We start from the raw sequence: 20,902 nt of genomic DNA, 5'->3' as shown, positions 1-20,902 counted from the left end.
AGGCGTGACTAATTTAGCTTGAAGAAAACGGGAAGTCACCAAAGAAAACAAGCTCAGCGGAGACTTAATTAATGGCGCGCCAAACACTATCCTGGCGCCGAATTGGTGACTTTACAAATACTCCCAAGACGAGGGACGCGTCTGATTAGTCCCCTGTACCTGGTGGGACGCTGAAGGGTGCCGCGGCTCCTTGAGGATAACTGAGGGGCCTCCCGCCTGTGAGGCTGCTGTTTGGGCGGTCCCTTCCTGGGGCGGCCGCGCCTGCGGTGGTGAGGGCGTGCTGGAGTGCGTTTGGGCGGAAGGGGTGCTGCGACGCTGCCGGACTCTCCGACAGGAAGGCGGGCTTTAGCCGGTCTATGGAAACCCAGTCGTTCCTGCCTGGAAGTGCCAGCCGGAACGCCTTGCTGTTCCGTTCCAGCACGCGGAAGGGTCCCCTGTAGGGCTTAGTTAGTGGTGGACGGACGGCGTCGACTCTGACGAAGACGTGGGTGGCGGATGACAGCTGTGGCGGCACGAAGGTGGTTGCTCTGTCGATGTATGAGCGCCTGCAAGGGCGCTTAACTTGCCGCCACGCCGCGGAGCCTCTGCAGAGATGGGGAGTGGCGATCATCCGTCACGAGCTCTCCCGGCACCACGAGGGTTCCCCATAGGTTTGTTCAGCTGCGGATGGGGTGCCGTCGGCTCTGGGGCGGTCCTCAACCCGAGGAGGACCCACGGCAGCTGATGTTTCCAGTCCTCGGCGGTGCAGCGGGCCATGAGGGATGACTTTAGGACCTGTGGAACGTTCAACCAGGCCGTTGGCCGCTGGGTTGTACGCTGTGGTGGTGTGGTGCGTGGTTCCCAGCAGTTGAGCCAGGGCAGACCACAGCTCGAGAGGAAAGCGGGGCCCTGTCGGTTGTGATGTGGTCCGGACGCCGCCGGCTAACCCAACTGGAGAGCAGGGCCTCGGCGCACGCGCGCTGGCGGTGGCTTCTTGCATGGGCGTGGCTTCGGGCCACCTCGTTGAACGGTCTACCACCGTGAGGAGGTATCTGATCCGCCTGATGGGGAAGGGGCCCGACGACGTCGATGTGGATGTAAATGATTAGCGGCGCCCTGGCTGTGGGAACTTCGCCTACCCCGACTGCGTGTGACGACCCACTTTACTGGTCTGGCACTGCAGGCACTGTTTTGCCCAGGCTGTGGCGTCCTTTTGCACCCGTGCCAGACGAACTTTTTGAAAGCAGTTTGGCGTGGTCCTGCCGGAGGGGTGTGAGAGGCCGTGGATGATGTCAAATACCTGGCGGCGTGAGGCTGGAACAAAGGGGGGGCTGGCCTGTGCTGATGTCACAGAGCAGACTGGGGCCTCCGGGCGAGGGTCACCCCGCCACTTGAGGGATGTGATGGCGGTGCGGTATGCTGGGGTTTCTGGGTCAGCGGCCTGTTCTCTGGCAAGGTCCTGGTAATCTACACCAAGCTGCACTGCGTTCAACCCGACTCTGGAGAGGGCGCCTGCTACGGGATTTTTCTTGCCGGGAGGTACCTGACGGAACAGGTAAATTCGGCTATGGCTGAGAGGTGGCGCTGCTGTCTGGAAGACCATGCGTCCCCTTGCTTCGTGAAAGCGTGAACCAGTGGCTGGTGGTCTGTGAAGATTGTGAAGGGCGTCCCCTCCAGGAGGAACTTGAAGTGCCGAACTGCTGTACATCGCGCAGAGTTCCCTGTCGAAGGTGCTGTATCGGGACTCTGCGGGATTGAACTTCTTGCTGAAGAAGGCGATGGGCTGGGGCGCCGTTGATGATTTGCTCCAGAACAGCACCGCAGGCAACGTTACTGGCGTCTGTCGTCAGCTGGGGGAGCCTTGGGATCCTGGTGTGCCAAGGCGGTTGCCTTGGTGAGGGCGGCCTTCGTCCGGGAAAAGGCCTGCTGCTGGCTGGGTCCCCAAGACAGGGACTTGGTTGACCTTTAGGACTTCCGTCAGGGGCCGTGGTGTCGCGATCCCGGGATGAAGCGCCTGTAGAAGTTTACCATCCCAAGGAACTCCTGGACGGCCTTGATGGAGGTGGGTGTCGGGGAACTTTGCTATGGCTGCCACTTTCGATGTAAGAGGGCGGACGCCTGTCGGAGATACCTCGTGACCCAGGAACTCTGCTTTCTGGACGCCGAATGTACACTTGTCAAAACGGACGACGAGGCCGTTTTTCTTGGAGGCGCTGGAGGACTGCTTTGATGTGCCTTTGGTGTTCGCTGTGAGACCTGGAAAATATGAGAATGTCGCCATGAGCAGACGCAGAATTTTAGGTCCCCAGGATGCTGTCCATGAGCCGCTGGAAGGTGGCCCGGCGTTCCTCAGCCCGAAGGTGGAGAAGGCGAACACATAGGACCCGAAGGGCGTGATGATGGCTGTCTTTGGTATGTCCTCTGGCGCAACAGGTACCTGAAAATAAGATTTAAGAAGGTCCAATTTAGTGAATATTTTGGCCCCGTGAAAGGAGGCCGTAAGGTCTTGCATATTGGGCAGAGGGTAGTGGTCGGGCTCCGTTGCAATGTTGAGCCGTCTGTAGTCGCCGCAGGGTCTCCAGGAGCCGTCCGGTTTCTGCACCATGTGGAGGGGGAGGCCCATGGACTGGAGGCTTTCCTGCAGATGCCCATCCGTTCCATCTCCGCTGAATGCTTTTTTCGCCTCCTGAAGGCGCTGAGGGGGAAGCCTGCGGAACTTCGCATGTCGGGGGCCCTTTAGTCACTATATGGTGGTATATGCCGTGCTTGGCTGGGGCCCGGGGACTTGGCGGCTCGGGCTTAAACACCTCAGGGAACTCCGACAGAAGGTGTGCGTACTGGTGGGGGCGACGGCGCTGATGGTGGGTCTGGGTCCCGCCGTTAACGGGAGAGACCGGCAGGAGTCGGTATCGAGGAGGCGCTGCGCCCCACGCCGACTCAGCAGGCCGAAGCGCGCCAGAAAATCGGCCCCAGGAGTGGGGGTTCCTACGTCCATGACGATGAAGTCCCAGGAGTAACTCTGGCCAAGGATGGAGATCGACAGGAGCCTGGTGCCGAGGAGAGGATGGGGTTCCGTTGGCGGCCGTCAGGAAGGCGGCCGGGTCTGGTGTCTGGTTGCGGTCCTCTCTGGATGCTGGGAAGACCGACTTGAAGGCTCCTGTGTCGACCAGCATCATCCTGCCGGAGACGGTGTCGCGGACGTAGAAACCTACTGTTTTTGAGGCCCTGGGTTCTTCGGCTGCCATGGTGGCCTGTCCTGCTGGCCGCCGCCACCCCGTTTTTGAACGGTTGAACGAGCAGGGCGGCAGGCAGTTTCGGGCGCCCTTTCCGAACCACTTGTGATAGCGACAGAAGCCCGGGACCACCGTCTAATGTGGTTGGTGGACGTCTGTTGGCGATGGCGTTGACGGGCTGCTCACGTCCTCTTCAGGCTGGGACGGAGCTGACCGGCTGAGTGGCCGGTTTTAGCCGCTGCTGAGAAGCCTTGACGGAGTCTGTGAGGTGTTGTGCCGCCTCTATGAGGTCCTCGACAGGCATGGTGTAGGGGTGAGCGATCTGGTTGCGTACTTCCGGGAGGAGTTGGCGAAGGAAAATTTCCGCATCGAAGCTTATCTCCTGCCGCTTGTTCGTGCCACCCGAGACTGGTGCTGACAGGAGATCTACGACCATGCCCCAAGCGTCTCTTGGTTCGAGGTCGTGGCGTGGATTATTGGCAAGGTCGATAGCACAGGCGGCCCGCTCGGCGATGGGCAGGAGCAAGCTTCGAGGAGGAACTTTTTGTGGTGCTGTATGTGAGGGTGAGTGTTTCGGTACCCGCGAGATGAGTTTGTTGTACACGTCCTCCGAAGGGCGTTGAGCACTGTGTCGGCCTGTAGGATTTCGTCCGTGAGGTCCGCGATTCTGAAGTGGCTCTCCACCCCGCGCAGCCACCTCGATGGGTTGCCCTGCGTAAACGGGCGGCAGCTTTAGGGTGAGGGCGCCCGCGATTGTGTTGCCCGCCGTCGTGTGTTCGGGCGCTGGTGTGGAGTTGCGGGAGGGCCTCGATGCGGGGCGGGCGGCTGCGATGGGAGGTAGGTAAACCTCGGAGTCCGCGGGGTCGCGTTTAACTGCATGAAGGAGGGGATATCCGCGTCCATGCTCGCTCCTTTGACCCCTTACTGGAGTAGGATACTGGCGCCAGTACGCACTTTCGTGCGCCCGTGTGGTTCCGCTAGTGACGCTGGTGGGGTACGCCGACGAGAGTCAGCACGCTCAAACGCTGGTTACAGCGCCGTGTTTAGGCCGCTAAGAGTTTTTTTTGAGAAATCCTGGAGCCAAGACTGAGTCGCCGTGTGAGTCCGCTTAATGGCTCCGGGATACCGGGGTCACCACTGTAAGGTGTCAAAGAAACGAGCAGGTAAAGGTTACTGCTGATTTATTACAGATCCAGGCGGCTTATATTGCGGCCGACTGACGCCGGGCCGTGAGAGACAATGGAATTGACTGTGACCTGAGGTCACAGTCAATTCCATTGTCAATGAGGTCGAAACAATAAACAATAATATGCAGTGAACGAGTACGAATTACAATACGAAACATACAGAGACACAATATAGATACAGTCTTGATGCCTGTGAATGAAGAAACATGTGATACACAATGTGTGACATTCGTATAAATACCATAAAGTAAAAATGATTAAAATGCGTGACCTGGCACGTTTTAGGCGTGACTAATTTAGCTTGAAGAAAACGGGAAGTCACCAAAGAAAACAAGCTCAGCGGAGACTTAATTAATGGCGCCGCCGAAACACTATCCTGGCGCCGAATTGGTGACTTTACAAATAGAGTATATTTTTATTTAAAAATAATAACACCTTAGCTTAATCCACAAGGTGCGGTGCATGGCTAAAATCGACGCTTTATATACTGTGTAAGGACGACGTCGATATTATCGACGCTTTATTTTCAAATATCCCGGTAAATTTAGTCCTTCCCCTTAGCTCTGTTTGAGTGACGTCAACAGTCTCACCAGCCATTCAGCTCACTCTTAAACATAACAGATGCCAGATTTCTCTTAATCATAGGTATAAAAATAGCAAAATTGTAAACCTTCCGTCAGCCCGGGGGGCAGGACCAGGAAGGCTTTTGTATCGTGAAGTTGAGCAACGGTCGAAGATTTTTATAAAACTTTGTTTATTTTGTGAATTTTGGAGATAATGGCTTTTGATGATGATGCTTATTCATTTTCATCAAATAGTGATATCAAGATAGACAATTACGACAGTGACGACAGTAATATTGGTTTTAAAGTTAGTGTGCATAGGATGGTTAACATATACACACAATGTATACACCCATTCAACCAATTAATAACTGTATATTTTTGTACTTTTATAGGTATTTCTTGAATAGCTAAGGAATAAGACTGTCATGAAAAAATTTGAAATTGTCTCAGAAAATACTGCACGAAGCATTCCAAAACTAAAAAGTGGCTTTTAAAAAAATGTTTTCTTTCCAAAAAAAAATATTCTTTTTAAACATAAGTTTTAGAAAGTATCTTATATTTTATTTCTGATTATTAATCTGTGACACAAGGCAATTACAACCATGTATAACATTAGGTGATAAGTTAAAAAATGAGCATGAAAATATTGGTTCCATTACTGAAGTTGCAAATGCATAATACTGCCGTCGTCCTGAAGTGGCATCCCCCTGGAATCTCTTGGGTTAAAGAAAAAAATGAAAGCCTATGGTACAATCTTAGGACAAAACATTATTTTTGCTTGGTTATTTCCTAATGAGGTACACAAATAGTAAAAAAAAAATTATATTAGATTTTCAATTAAACAAAAATTAGTGTGTGTGCGTGTGTGTGTGTGTATGTGTATTACTATAACATTAACTGGAGAGTAATTAAAAACTTAGAGTATGGCAGACTATTAACTTCTGTGCTCCTCATACTCTCACATATTATTTGAAAAGGCATTTTAATGTTTTACTATAAATAAACAACTATTTTTTAAATACTGTAAAACTACTAAACACTGTTTGGCACCTCTACACTGACAAAAATACTGATTGCAAGTAAAAAAAAAAAATGTAAAGAACTCTGTTCTTGTGGACAAACACTAATTTGCACTGCTCTGCCATCGATCATATGCCCTTAAAATTACCTGTCTAAGTCAATTGGAATAATGTTTCTGGTTACATATTGTACTTCTTGATACATCTGGTGGAAAAATAATGTTGACAGTAAGTTTACCTGAGAGAGTGAGGCATTCTCATACTTGCCTCAAATTGCAAAAACCAGGCCTTGATCAGCATTAGGTCAGCCAGACCTTACTGGCACTGGCACATCAGTATCATTATCAGACAAAGTTGCTGATGGAAAACACCTCTAAGAAGCTGATGTGTCCCCAGGTGAATCCCAAAAAACTCCTCACTTGCAAGGAGAAGTCCTAGAACTGAGATCTTCAATGCAAAGACCACAAAAAGAGAGAAGATCAGCCAATAAGGGTGACATGAACTGCCCACAAGGATGGATACATTCCCTGCAATGACGATGTCCATGATCTTTTCTCAATCCCAATGAAAATAAATGAAGAAGCCAACAACAGGATACAAACACAACAGAATGCCAATGTGCAAATACTCATTTGCACAATCCAAGTTCTCAACCACCAGCCAGGATAGATGAACACAGCCACAGCACATCTGTTCTTTAATGTGGCTGAGAGAAAAGTGAGTGCCATGGTCAGTGAGGGAGGGATACTCTCATCTCCAATCAACCAATTGGTTACCTACCTTGTTACTAAATTTTCAATGACTGATTTACTTTGACTGAGAGAAAAGTGAGTGCCATGGTTGGTGAGGGAGGGATACACCCATCTCCCATCAACCATCTGGTTAACTACCTTGTTAATAAATTTCCAATGACTGATTTCCTCCTCATGCATTCTGGAAGCTCTCACTTGTTCCTTTCAATGATATTTAATGCAGCATACACAACTTTACATGACATGTATCTCTTCAAATGATAAAATCAAGAAAGATGTTTATTTTTCATATTGCTATACACAAAAACCAAATCTGTTTGCCTACCTGTCGTGGAATGTGGAGATTTTGCCGAGGTAGATGATGCAGGAGCAATTTTAAACCTAGCAGAAGTTGTAGAAGAAACACTACATGATGAAACTGCAGTGGATTTTGATCTGCATGATGTTGAAGAGGACACAGCAGATGATGTTGATACTCCAGCAACACTCTTACCTTGCTCCTCTAATTGTTGCTTTTGTCTTTCTAACTGCTTTAGTAATTCAGCCTGTTGTTCCTTTAACTTCTGGTATCTCTCCATCATTACCTGGTGATCATGATATGTATGGGAAGCTCTTGGTAAAAGAAAAATTATGGATCTGCCTAATTATTAGAATATAATGCCAGATATCATGTCATCAACCCTAACTGACATCATTTATATCAAATTTTGTTCAGATGATAAATAAGTGTTGCACACAATTTTTACTATTATTTTGGACAACACATCATAATGAGCTTCGGTGTGAGAACCGGAGTAAAAATTATCTTTTGTGGGTAAGGACTATCCATTAAGAGGGGGAGATGTAAGTAACATGTACTAACCTGGATCTTTTGCTATTTTCACTCGTGTATAATCTTAATTTTTAAAGCATCTCACCTGTGCTGGAGTTTTCTTCCGAATTTTCAGGTCACTGTTTGACTTTTGGGGAATCATATTGCCAACAGATGTTGTTCTCGCAACCCTCTGCTTTCCCGGAAGGGGTTCTGTTTCCTCATTTGCTTCAACCTTCATCTATCAACAAACATTTACCAAGATCAACTAAGTAAACATGAAATTTTCCAACATTCACACTGAAAGTTCTAGAAATTTTCTAAAAGTCTAAAAATCAGGTTTTAAGTGCCATGAAATCCAAAAGTACTACTTAGTAATTTCAATATATCAGAGTGCTAAATTTCATAGCTTTACACAGGCAAAAATTACAACCAATCACTACTCACACAAGTATCACTGAAAATTTAAAATGAATTATTATACTTCATTAAATGAATCAGCTTTTAGGTAAGTATGCTTCGGGGTGCAAATTTGGAGTCAAGGAATATTATCACACAATTTGCTGCAACTGTAATTGAGTTAATCATTGGGGGGTGAAAAATATATATTTGTATTAAATATGATTTCCATCTTATAATTCTCTTCATTTCTCTATTTAAATAATGATATAAGCCCCACTTCAATGACTGATCTGATATAACAACTAAGCACCAAAATCATGGTCTTGCATAGGTTATTTTGTCTTCCACAATATTAGTTCCAATAATTCTTACTTCCCAGCAATGACAGTTAAGAAAACTCCCTTTTCATTTGAAAATTGAGACACTGAATAAGTTCTAGACTGTGTTTCAGTTGGTTCATCTGTTCTGTCCCTCTGATTTTTTAAGCTGGGGAATAAAAGATGCAATTCATCGACCTTTGCAGATATAAGAGAATTACAGAGATATGCACATGTGACTGCTCTTAGCACAATTTTACTAGTGAGAATGGTATCCATTCCCAGCCTTCTGGCTTCAGACCTGATATAACATCTATTCTAACCAGCTCACCAGAACATCACTTTGCATCAAGATACAGAAGCCACCTCCTATTTTTGCAACATTAATGCTTATAACCAAGACATTCTTACCACAAACAACAATTATAGAGATATTAAAAGTAATTTCCCAGGCTTGCTTACTCCTCATCTCCTTCCATAATGGATTATTTCTACAAATAATGTCAGCTTAGGAATTTAACTTGAGGATCGTAATAAAGCAATTTACAATAACTTAAGCAGATAAATGACCAGCACCTCTTAAAAGTAGACATCATTTCCTGGTATACACGATGAAGTATAACCACATGATGAATGCTGCCATCATGAATGAACAGACCCTCAGCCAGATGATGTGTGAAAGCCAGATCCAGCACAAGATAGCTCACATATCACCTGATGTAAATTCATTCACCCATAAATGTTTCAAAGTAGGCACGCCTAAATGATAGCACCAGTCATTTAAGATGATGCCTGTATACTATGCTTTTGGGTTATTTTTGTAAGTCACTGTCAGATTCTTTACAACGGCATTAACGTCCTTGGATTTACTGCATGGCTAATGACAACAATTAAAACTATCAGCAGGTCTCAACATCTGCATGGAAACTGTGGAACAACACAACTTTAATCCACAGTCAGACGATTCTACCTTTTAGGCCTGGCTACTGCTCAGCTGGCAGGGTCTGACATTATAAGCTGACCCCAACTATATCATACACCACTGAAAATGGTCCAACACTCCATGTCTGCACACCAATACTTCCCAACCTTTTTGTTTTATTGTGTCATTTACAAAACTAGTGAACGCTAACATGAAAGCTTTGAAAATTTGTTTAATTATATGCTAGCTGCCTTTAAGTCTAAACCCCTTACTGATAATCCTTTGGCCCTCTACCGTGTATTCAAAGTGAAGGGGCACCAGATACGTGCTTTTATTTTACCTTCTTTAACCTCTTTATTCTTGGTTTTCTTCTCCAAACTTTACCAGACATTTAAAGACAATCCTCTCTTGGCAGGTTCTTCTACCTCCTACTAGCCAGAACTACAAGTTCTTTAAAAACATCTCTCTTCTTTTTTTCGCCCTTTAAAGCTCCTTACTATTTACACAACACTTGGTTATAAAACAACATATGTTATGTCTAAGGAAAGAACCAAGCCACTGACTCACGCCAAAAATACATGCAAATTAATTCCAGGTGGAGAATTATTCCTCTGATATGTACTGCCAAAATCCCTCCAAGTACCCAATGAACCCCTGTAGGGTCAAGATCAAAGGCCTAAGACAGCTCTATACTACCCATGTGAATGTAACATTTGCTATTTTTGGAAAAACTTAGCTAAATAGATTCCTTTCTTGTATTCACGTTTTACGTTGTGAACCCTTTTTGTATACTGTACACAGACCTTTTACAGGGCTGTTAGGATTTACACAGGATAATACTGTTTGCCAGATGTAAGGTACTAGCTTAGTCTATACCTGTGAAAGAATTCACAAAGACCTCCTGTTATATTTTGTATGAATGAATTTACAATTAAAATTATTTTCTAGTCCTTACTTAATAATAAACTTGTATTCCACTACATGATAATTAACGTCATTTATTTAAAGGCCTTATACAGGCATAAGTCCCTTTACATAAGGATTACTTTGTTATACTGTCTTTATTGAGGAAGTTCTTTTCCAGATATCTTGAAGAATGGTGAGATTCTGAGCAATTGTGAAGACTGGTGAAGAGTAGCAGTTTCATTAAAGGGAGAGGTACACTTGATGCTGTCTTTATAATACGATGGATACAAGAAATGAGGCTGGAAGGTAACTGGAAGCCCTACTGTGGATTTATAGACCTAGAGAAGGCATCTGATGCAATACCAAGGGAGGTAGCATTTTGGTATTTAAGGAGAGGAAGTGCCAGGTAGTTGTTTAGGTTGGTTGAAATGATGAACAAAAGGAAAAGGACAGAACTAATAACAGCCTGTGACAAAACAGAAATATTTGAAGTTAGAATTAGTTTACATAAAGGATTGGCACTTAGCCCATTTCTTTTTGCAGTGGTTATTGATGTATTGTGTGAGGGGATTGCGAATGAAAATATATGGGGTTTGTTATATGCAAATGATCTGGGGATCATGGCAGAGAATGAAATAGATTGCAAAGAAGGGTAAGAGAGTGACAGGAATCTCTTGAGTGGGGCGGTATGAAAGTGAATGTGGGTAAAAATTAAGTTACAGAGTCCAGCAAGCAATGAGGGCAGGTTATTTATACAAGACAACTGGTCTAGACTTAAAGCAGGCAAAAATTTTAAACACTTTGGATCTACTTTAATCCAGGAAGGAAGGTGTGAAGCTGAGGTTGAAAGTAGGATAAAAGCAACTTTGGGGAAATGGAGGGAGGTGGCAAGGGTAATGTGTGACAAAAGGATGCCAAAATCAGATCAGTGATGATATATGGTAGACAGAAACATGGGCATTATGAAGGAACACAAACTGGAGTAAAAAGAAACAATGATGTTCATGTGGATCATGAGGATCTCACTGCGTTAGAGGCTCTAAAATTAAGAAATTACGGGAAGTGTCAAGTGGTAAAGATTACTGATAAGGGAATCAAGACTGAGGTGGTATGGGCATGTGATAAGGATGAGTGAGGAGGAAGGAGTGAAGAGGGCTTGGGTGGAACCTGTTAGGAGTAGAAGGTTAAAGGGAGGCAAAGGATTAGATGGAGTGATAAAGCATTGGAGGATTTGAAAATGAAGGTTCAGTAGAGGAAGATGCTTCTAAAATGAATAGTTGAAGATGATGTATCAAAACAACCAAACCCTTAGCATACAAAGTGGTGGTCTAGGTCTTCAGTCACCCCTTTTTTCCATGGTTTCCTGGGCCTTCTTACACTGCTTTTATAACTGTTCCTCATTCCTTCTCATTACAATTCCAAACCATCTCAATCTTTGACACCGCTTGTCTATTTTCTCTCTGCCACTTCCTTATTCATATATTTCCACTACATACTGGCCATGAATCTTACCATTCTTTCTAAAGATAAGAAAAAACAATATTCAAAGTAACAAAAATTCGACAAATAAGGAAAAGTTTCTGAAAAAAAATGTTTTATGGTTAAATGCAACTTGACATACTTCACTAAGAATGGCCAAATACCTTTTTCTTCGAAGAAATCTGATTTTCATTCTCTGCTGGGTCAGGTTTATATTCATTGTACATTTGCAAGCATTCTTCCATGATATCAGGATCTTCTTTATCAAAGTCATCCAAATCAAAATCTTCCTCTGATCGTAAATTCTGAAATAAATAAAGATGCATTTAAGCTGGTGCTTAAGAGGCAAAGTCACAAGAAATTTATTATTAGTCACTTGAGTCTTTTCACCCCACAAAGCCATAGTTCATGACAGAGTTATGTTTCATGCAATCAGTAATTATGCCAATATCTCAATGTTGCCTAATAATTAAGCCTGAAAGTACATACTCGTAAGAAAAAAGATATGGTGAAAACTTAAAACATGGGATTTCAAGAATTTTAGTTTTAATTTTTTAATTGGTAAAATGCCATGTTTTTGTAATCAGACAAGTTTTTATTTGTACCAACTATAATAAATACCTCTTCTAACTTTGTGGGATAAACCAGGCACACCAATTTGAAACTCCACAATCAAAGATCCATCTGAGCAAACCTAACAAACTCCACCACATTCATTCTTCTATGCTATCCTCTATCTAATATGAGACAATATGAGACAAAGGGAGGAAGCCACTAAAAGTTATGATCAATAGATCTATTTAAAGGCTTCACTTTACAATAAAAATATGGTTTGTTATTACAACCCCATTAATCATAAATAACCTGAGTCATAATTCAGATGGGAAGAAGATAGATGCAAGAAATGTCCCTGAAAATGGCAGTAGAGTTGGCAAAATTTCTCAGAATTTTGGGTACTTTCATAAGTTGTCAATCTCTAATGGAAAGTACACTGATCTAGCATAATAGGCATAAAGGCTGGTACTCCATGATATACAAGCCTTCAGTGTGTCAGATAAATACAGTGTGTCAGATAAATAAAGTCCAAATAACGAAGAGATTGATGATTGATGACTCAAAACAGCCCCTAAAGGAAAGTACATGGCCAATAGCGTTATGTCCCAATGCATACGCATCAAAGGTTTTATGGATGACATCCCAAAGGTAAAGCTTAGCAAAGGCAAAGTTATTCTAGCAATGAAAGGTGCTGCTTTTAGAATAGCAGAGTTCTAGCAATGAAAGGTGCTGCTTTTAGAATAGCGGAGAACTCCAAATTAAAACTTTAGGATTAGGATAGATAAGGGCTCAAACCTCGAGTCTTGATCCTGAACATAGCATTGTACTCAAGAATACAGCAGCACAGGCTTCGGGAATACCTGTCACAGTCAATAAAATACAAAACTCTCAGACACTGGCTCAGTGCAAGAACAAACAAAAAGGAGGACAAAAGTACTCTCTTCATGGGAGATACGACTTATGGGTCCTCACATGAACTCAAAAGGCCATCCTCTTAAGCAGAAGAAGGCAGAGCAAGGAAGGCAAAGGAACCTAATAAAATAACACGTACCTAGCTAATATTTATTAACACATTAGTATAAGGAAAACTCTACTGAAAATGGGAATAGTCAGTAATAAACTTGGTATACAGAAAATCTAAGTTGGAACCAAGTTAGTTAATGTGTTCATTCAATGGGCAATGACCTATAAAAATGAGTCATTCATTCTTGACATGATATTTCTGGAAACTAAATGCATCTGTCTCATGATTAGTACTTCTTATAAATATTCAAACAGAACACCTATAATCATGAAAAGTGCTTGATGACCTGGTTCAAAAGCTTTTACCCTTCAGTATTTATCCTCAAATCTGGAGGCCATGAGAACAATTTTTTCTTCCCAAGAAACTTAGTTAGAAGGCTAAAAACCTGAGGCAAGCAAGAATCTTGTGAGATCTACTAGTGAACTGTTCCTCATCTTTAAAATTACTAAGTAGAAGAAATGAGCTTATGTTCATTTCTTAAAATACAAGAGCCTTTTCAAATGGTAATCATTACTTGAAGACTAAGGGGCTAAAGAGAAGGGGTCATTATAAAATTTCCTCCACTAATATATATGTTCTTAAATATGATTTTTCAAGATCCAACTGTGCCCTTTCCCATTTCTAATTCTCAAATACCTGTACTGACATACTATAGCCTTAAACTACAGTTTCAAGCAGGCTATCTATTTATAAACAGTAAGCAGATGGCCACCACTGACAGTCTAACAGTAATTCATAAGAAAAACTCTTCATCTGCAAGAACCCTAAAAATATTAACATGTATAGATGGTTAGTGTTTATAGCTCATGAAATTAACTCATGAACAGCAGCTATGATAAAGAGTAAGCAGAGATGGTAATTCCCATGGTACTGTTCTTGCTGCATAATAAAACTGGACAGTCTGGCATTCTGTGTAGAGATCCGCCAATTACTGTTTACATAGCTTTACACAGTTAAGGTAACTACTAAATAATAAAACACAAGAGCACTGCAATAAAATAAAAGCATTTGAGAATAAGACCACAATTTTCAGAGGCTTTCAAAGGAAATCATATGCAAAAACATTAGAAAATGCATAGCTTTCTCTCTTTGGCAGTTGTATTTTAGCTGAATAACACATATATATCTACACTTACTTCCAGATGCTTTAAGTCATCACTAGAGCTGTTTATCATTTGCTCCCAGTCATCTTGAGAAATCTCATCTAAAGCAGAGAGATCTGGGAAAGGAGAACTGTTGCCCTCATCTCCATCATCATCACAATCACCCTCATCATCATCTCCATTGTTATCTAAAGGGAAGTGAAAATTTGATCTTACAAAACATAAAGTTAAGAAAATTATACAAAATTAAGAAAACTTTCTACCTAAAATTTAGCAATATGTAAATGTTCTACTTAAAATTATTCAAGTAAAAACAGTAATTTTTATGATAAAATAAATTTTTTGGGTATTTACCCTCTACCATTTGCGTTATCTCCAATTACTTAATACGGGTTTGACAAGTGTTAAAGCTGAAACAATTGTTAATGAGCTCTCCCATTAGTTAATCCCACTCCTTGGAAGGTGGGGGTAAGATAGTGATCATTTTGGTTGTCATTCTTCTCTTAATTTCTTAAGAGGGGAGGAGGGAGGGAGGGATCTCAATGATAGAGGGCAAGTACCTAAAAAATATATTTTATCATAAAAATCACTATTTTTCAGGTGAAATTTACCCTCTATCATTTGCCGACTCCAACAGGATAAGACATCTCCCTATAACCAAATTACCAGATATCATTAGAAATATCCTTATTGCTGCTTAACTGATGAATATGATCCCATGGCAAGTAATTTTCTGATATGGATTGTCATCTCAGTGAGGTCCACCACTGTAGGAAATGGAATGTGGTCCCTGAATATGACCACTGGTTGATGATTATGCAACGCAGAATGGCAAGTTAGGCCTCTGGCCGCAGGTCTGCAGAAACGATAGGAGCTACAACTACAACTAAACCATGATCCCTAAGTAGTTACCACCTACCCAATCAAGTTGTTGTGGCACCTCACACCCAAAACAAGACCAATTTGCAAGAAAAAGTGGTACTTAATCAGCTCATGGCAGTTTTCTTCAATGAGGAGCAATGGCTCTACAACTCAAGACAAGCATTACTTACTCCAAAAAAAACTTTCCCTGTCCATAATACATAATGGGAAGACTAGAAGATAATCTCCCCGCCAAAACTAGACGGTCTAGAGAGAGGTGCTGATGAAAACTAATAGATATAGCTGCTGGTCTGACATTGTGTGGTTTCACCTTCAATAGGAGGCAATCTTCTGGAGAAATTGCATGATTTGCTCACAGGGTTAAGGACTAATATGCAAGCCATGGCACTGTTGGACACAGGAACCTCAAGATTCCTGGCAGTGCAAAATACGTTGTTACACTGCTTCCTAAATGTTTAGTAACTCTTCCGCAAGAGTTAAGTTTCTAGAGAGGGGACAGATTCAACTTTTGGACGAGCTTTGGCTTTGAGATCATTCTTAGCACAAAAGGATGCCAAAAAAAAAAATATAGTACTGCTCCAGTACATAAAAACACTAACAATAATACCACTTGTAATTCAATCACTCTTTTGGCTGAAGCCAAAGCTACCAGAAAGAGGATTTTCAAAGAAAGAACCTTGAGAGAAGCCTCTCTCTCTTCAAAAGAGGGGCCTCTAAGGTGTCTTAAGACAATATCCAGGTTCCATAAAAGTGGCTTTTGCAGAACCTTTGACATTTCCAGTTGAAATGAGCAAACAGCTTCATGTAAATCATATCATTCAAAATATCCAATCCAGTATACATTAAAACAGAAGTCAGCATGCATTTATAACCTTTGGATGAAGTCAACACAGACCTTTGGCATATCTCGTGAAGCACAGAAACTTAATTATACTGCACTGTCAATGTTGGTGTGAAAACAGGAAATATCCTCGGCCAGCACCATATAGCTCCCATTGTTTCTGATGTAACATATTAGTGGTCTTTCTCCTTGCAGCAATGATAGAGTTCCTAGATGACTTTGAAAAGCCTCTAGAGCTTAGAAGCTTGCAGACAGTTTCCATGCAATTAGACAAAGCATGTTGATATTTCCATGGAGCTTTCCTGTCCCTGCCTGTTGAAGTAGATTTGTCCAAACAGGTTATTGTCTGGGAAATTCTGCTGGCATTTCCAGGTCTGTGAACCACTGCCTCCTCAGCCACCAAGGCATGATTAAAATCATGGTGGTGTTTTGGGATTCCCTCAACTTCTTGAGTACCTCTCCACCAGTGGAAAAGGAGGAAAGACACCTGAATAGGTTTGTCTAATCTAGGACCATAGTGTCTACTGCCCAGGCTTGAGATTCTGTAACTGGAGAGATGTAAAGCTGGAGATGATGATTCAGCTTCGTTGCGAAGAGACTGATGAGAGGTTGGTTGAATGCCTCACAAACTGCAGGGTTAAGGTCCATTCATGGGAGAGTACCTGTCCCAGACAACTTAGTATGTCCGCCAAAACATTTAGTCAATCAGGCATGAACTGGGGCATTACGATATTCCTCTCCTCTGTCCTGAGGAGTAAATCCACTGTGATGGCTACTAAGGTTTCTCACTTCACGCTCACTTGTCTTTTTAGATAAGCCAGAGATGTCGAGTTGTACAAGAAGACAGAAATTACTTTGCTGGTCACCACTCTTTCTAGGTCTTGAAGACCTTCCTGGATATCCAACAACTTCTTGCAAATTATGTGAGGACTTGCTTCGACTGGCAACCACAGCCCTTTAGTGGCCTGGTGGGGAGAAATTCTGTTTCTTTCACCGTGTTGATACAGGCAGTCCCCAGTTAACAGCAGGGTCTTCCGTTACCAGCCGAGCGCAGATAACTGAAAATCGTTGATAACTGGAACATCACAGTAATTTGGTAATAAATGGCATTGACGATGCCATAAGCACAGATAAACCACTTACCAGCGCCAATAAACCGCTTACTGACGCTGATAAACCACTGACCCAGGCTGATAAACCGCTTACTGGTGCTGAAAATCACCTACTGGCGCCAAAAATCTGGTTAACAACGTCATTAGCCATGCATCATAAAACCGAAACGTCGTTAACCATTAACTGATGCTGCCAATAAGCAGGGACTGCCTGTAATTGACTTTCTTCTAATATATGAAGTGCCTTGAGAAACCGCAGGTGCTGTAAGTCTGGTGTTTGGTCTATAATGTCTATGTTCTGAAAAAGCTCAGCTCTTTCTGGTCTCTTGTTGTGATTTTCTCTATAATGGTTAAAAATGGCCCATTCTTGAAGGTGGCAGGAGAGATGCTTAAGAGGGTCTGTTAGTGGTCATTCTGGTATATGAGTGGTGGCATCCTTCCACCGGGCATGTAAATTCATAGATGACACTCCTTCTTTATGAATTTGCATGCCTGGTGGAAGGATGCCACCACTCATATATCAGGATGACCACTACCAGACTCCCTAAGCATATCTCCTGCCACTTTCAAGAAGGGGTAATTTTTAACCATTATAGAGAAAATCACAACAAAAGACCAGAAAGACTGTCATAAGAGAGAGAGAGAGAGAGAGAGAGAGAGAGAGAGAGAGAGAGAGAGAGAGAGAGAGAGAGAGAGAGAGAGAGAGAGATATGACGTTGACATCACCTGGATGGCCTACAATACCAGCCACACCATTGAGGGGTACTCAAGCTAATGCCCACCTCAAGCCAGTTAAGTCTAGAAGATCTCAACGCCTCGGCGACAGATTTTGTCACCAACCTATGACTGATTAAAGTTCTTGCCTACTAACCAACCCACCTATTGTAAACACCCTGCCTGCTATAAATGCCTGTACTTCACATATCTTAATTCATTCGCTTTTGTACTCTCATAGGTGGCTGCCAGTGTGCTAACAACACATTAGAGGAAATAAACCTAAGACAACAGAAATCTTTACATGTCCTTAGGAAACTTGATATACCAGCTACATGCTGACGAAAAGAAGGTACAGTAATAAGAAGAATAGAGAAAACTATATAAATTAAATGCCGTGGAAACAGCTATAATTTTCAAAGCTACCGCCTTCAAAGATAATCTCCACCCTAATAATAATAATAACAATAATAATAATAATAATAATAATAATAATAATAATATATAATCCACAAAGTTTGCTACATAAGACATTTCCGTAATTGATTCTATGAACCAGGATTAAGTTCAATATTGCCAGAGAGAAGCAAGAACATACAAAACAAACTTAACAAAAATAAATAACAAGAGCAATACCCACGTGTAAAATCAATACTGTACTGAAAAGTAAAGGCCCATGAAAAGACCAAATTATCACTGGAATTAAAATGGTCCCAGCAAGGACAAATAAATCTCTAGATTTGCCAGACATTGAAAGGAGAACCGTAGTGATGGTTTTGAAAATGAAGTCACACCTAAAGATAAAGGAAAAGAAAATGATAAGGATGCAGCATCCTCTTGCTAAACCACAAGGCATCCTCGGCCTATCTACTAGTTGTTCCATAGGAACAACTATGGACTTAGTCAAGGACCTGTAACTCCAAAGACCTACAAAAAGTGAGGAATATAAGTGAATGATTTTCTAGTTACTCCTTAGGAGACCTGAGGGACCTGCAGAGAGGCCAAACAGATAAACTCTGCTCTGTCACTTGAAAGGAAGGAATTACCCTGATAATGGGTAAATAGGATTGTGGAAGTAGGCACCCCTCAGGTCTACAAAATCAAGAAAAAATTTTTGAATTGATCCCCTCACTGATTCCAGTCCCCATCTGAAAGGGAGTCAACAAATAAAAAGACTGATTGAGATAGCTGATGTCTATGTTCAGTCTCCAGCCTCAAAAGACCGTGGGATCAACAGTGACACCTGTGAAAGCAGTATTTCTGGCAGTTTATTCGATGGCTCCCTTTGCTAATATGGAGGAAACCTCCTTGTCCAGGTCACAGATCTTGTTGGCTGCGTAGGAATCATACGAGACAGGTTGTTTGACTGACTAGGGAGCCTGCAACCAAAAAGAGAACTCATTAGCTGTCCCAAAGAACTACAAGCATCCTAGCCTCTCCTCCTATCTGCCTCCATGCTCCCCTAAAATTCTGGAGGCAGGATCCCACTGGAAGCAAGATGACTGTAGTAGATGACCAAATCTTATTTCTTGCCACCCCAACCTACACCCCTGTTGGAAGCAGCAACAACCACTGGGACAAAAGGGCGACCAGGAGCTTCTAGACTTCTAGGTGTCTCTGCTGGTCAGAGAACTGTTGGTGGGATGAGCTACTGATGGGAAGACTCTTGGTGTTAAGGGGCATTAACTCTTTGGTGCAGATTAAATATGAAGGAGGCTGAAAGTCAGGCTGGCCCTGCTAACTGACATAAGTAACCTGGAGCATGCGTACCCTGTCCAGTCCAAAGCGATAAATGACCAGGGACAGTCTGGATTGGACTTGGGCCAACCATGTCGCAGGACAAAGGAGGGTAAGCAAAAGTAGAATGAAGCCAGGCTGGGCAAAGGAGTAAATCAAAATTGTGGTGGTCCAAAGACCAGTCACATATGTCCCATGAACAACCAAACAAGAACAGCTGATAATTCAGGGTAGTGTTGACTCATCCTTTCATTCCTTTGAAGAGGTATATACAGTACTGTACATGGGACATGTCAGGACTGGCTGCCCCCTAATGAGAAGATCAAACAGATGACCAGGCATAGGCAAACTGATGCACTAGTGATCAGTCACAAGTTAGCTAGTGAACCAATCCACTCTCACCACCCAGTGTTCTGTCCCCATAAACATTTCCAGAGGTTGTCACTCTTTAGCATGAGAGTAACATCTGTGAGAAGACTTCTTAGTCTTATTACAAAGTGCTGACCCTTGTGCATTCGTCCTGTGCTTCCACTGGTCTGGATATTGGGTAAATGAGGAGGAGGGTGAGGACGATAAAACTGATGAAGAAAAGGAAGGCAAAGCACGCCTGCACTTCTTCAATTTCTTATGACCCTGGCCTCACCAATCTCTCCCAAGCTCATCAAAGGATGAAGCTGAAACTGGCATCCAGAAATGGGAGAAACAGGAATGTAGGAACATCAGAAACAGTGATCTCGGTCACACACTACTACTGAAACACAGGCTTCTGACGAGAGCAAGGTGGGTGTCGAGCTCTTGGTCATAGCCAAGTGTTTTGGAAAAATCATGGAAGATGGATCCTGTGATAACTCTAAAGAAGGCCACAATGTCATAAGCAACTCAATCTTATCAGGATACCTCAGAACAGTCATACAGGAACAGGAGAGGAAGGAACAGAAAGGTCAGTAAAAGTGGCAATCATAGCCATCACACTGTCTAAGGCCAAGGCTCAGGAGTACCTCAATTGCTCACCATCCAGTCTGTTCATTACCTCCCCAGCCTGAGTGGAGAGAGAATAGACACTGTCCCTGTGCAAAAGCATGGGTCAAGGCAAGGAAGATTTCATCTATAATATCTGAATCCCAGGTGCCTCTTGAAAGATTCATTGTATTTTTTTGCTTAATCAAGGCTGATTCCACCATCTGGCTTTTGAACCGACAATTGCTCCTATAAATCATACAAGACATATTCCAGTTTATTTTGTGATTATGGTTATTTATATGGTTAAAAATAGCTGAGCTCTGCTGTCTGTACCTAACTGACCATTTATGCTGTATTAATCTCTGGGAAAGTGATTTGCCTGTACAGCTGATATATGATTG

At 42.9% G+C, this 20,902-nt stretch overlaps 1 protein-coding gene across 2 annotated transcripts in view; it reads right to left on the bottom strand.

Moving 5' to 3' along the window:
* Positions 1–20,902, bottom strand: part of LOC136854067 (zinc finger CCCH domain-containing protein 13-like) — a 177,850-nt gene that overhangs the window by 47,783 nt on the left and 109,165 nt on the right. For both annotated transcript variants that reach the window (XM_067130186.1, XM_067130185.1), the window contains exons 4-7: positions 14,289–14,443; positions 11,738–11,878; positions 7,654–7,788; positions 7,062–7,320 (exon numbers count right to left, since the gene is read on the bottom strand). In XM_067130186.1, coding sequence (XP_066986287.1) covers positions 7,062–7,320; positions 7,654–7,788; positions 11,738–11,878; positions 14,289–14,443 — 690 coding nt within the window. The remainder of the gene's footprint in view (positions 1–7,061; positions 7,321–7,653; positions 7,789–11,737; positions 11,879–14,288; positions 14,444–20,902) is intronic.

Source organism: Macrobrachium rosenbergii, chromosome 28, assembly GCF_040412425.1.
Source record: "Macrobrachium rosenbergii isolate ZJJX-2024 chromosome 28, ASM4041242v1, whole genome shotgun sequence".
NCBI lineage: Eukaryota > Metazoa > Arthropoda > Malacostraca > Decapoda > Palaemonidae > Macrobrachium > Macrobrachium rosenbergii.
This window is presented reverse-complemented; position numbering and strand designations above follow the sequence as displayed.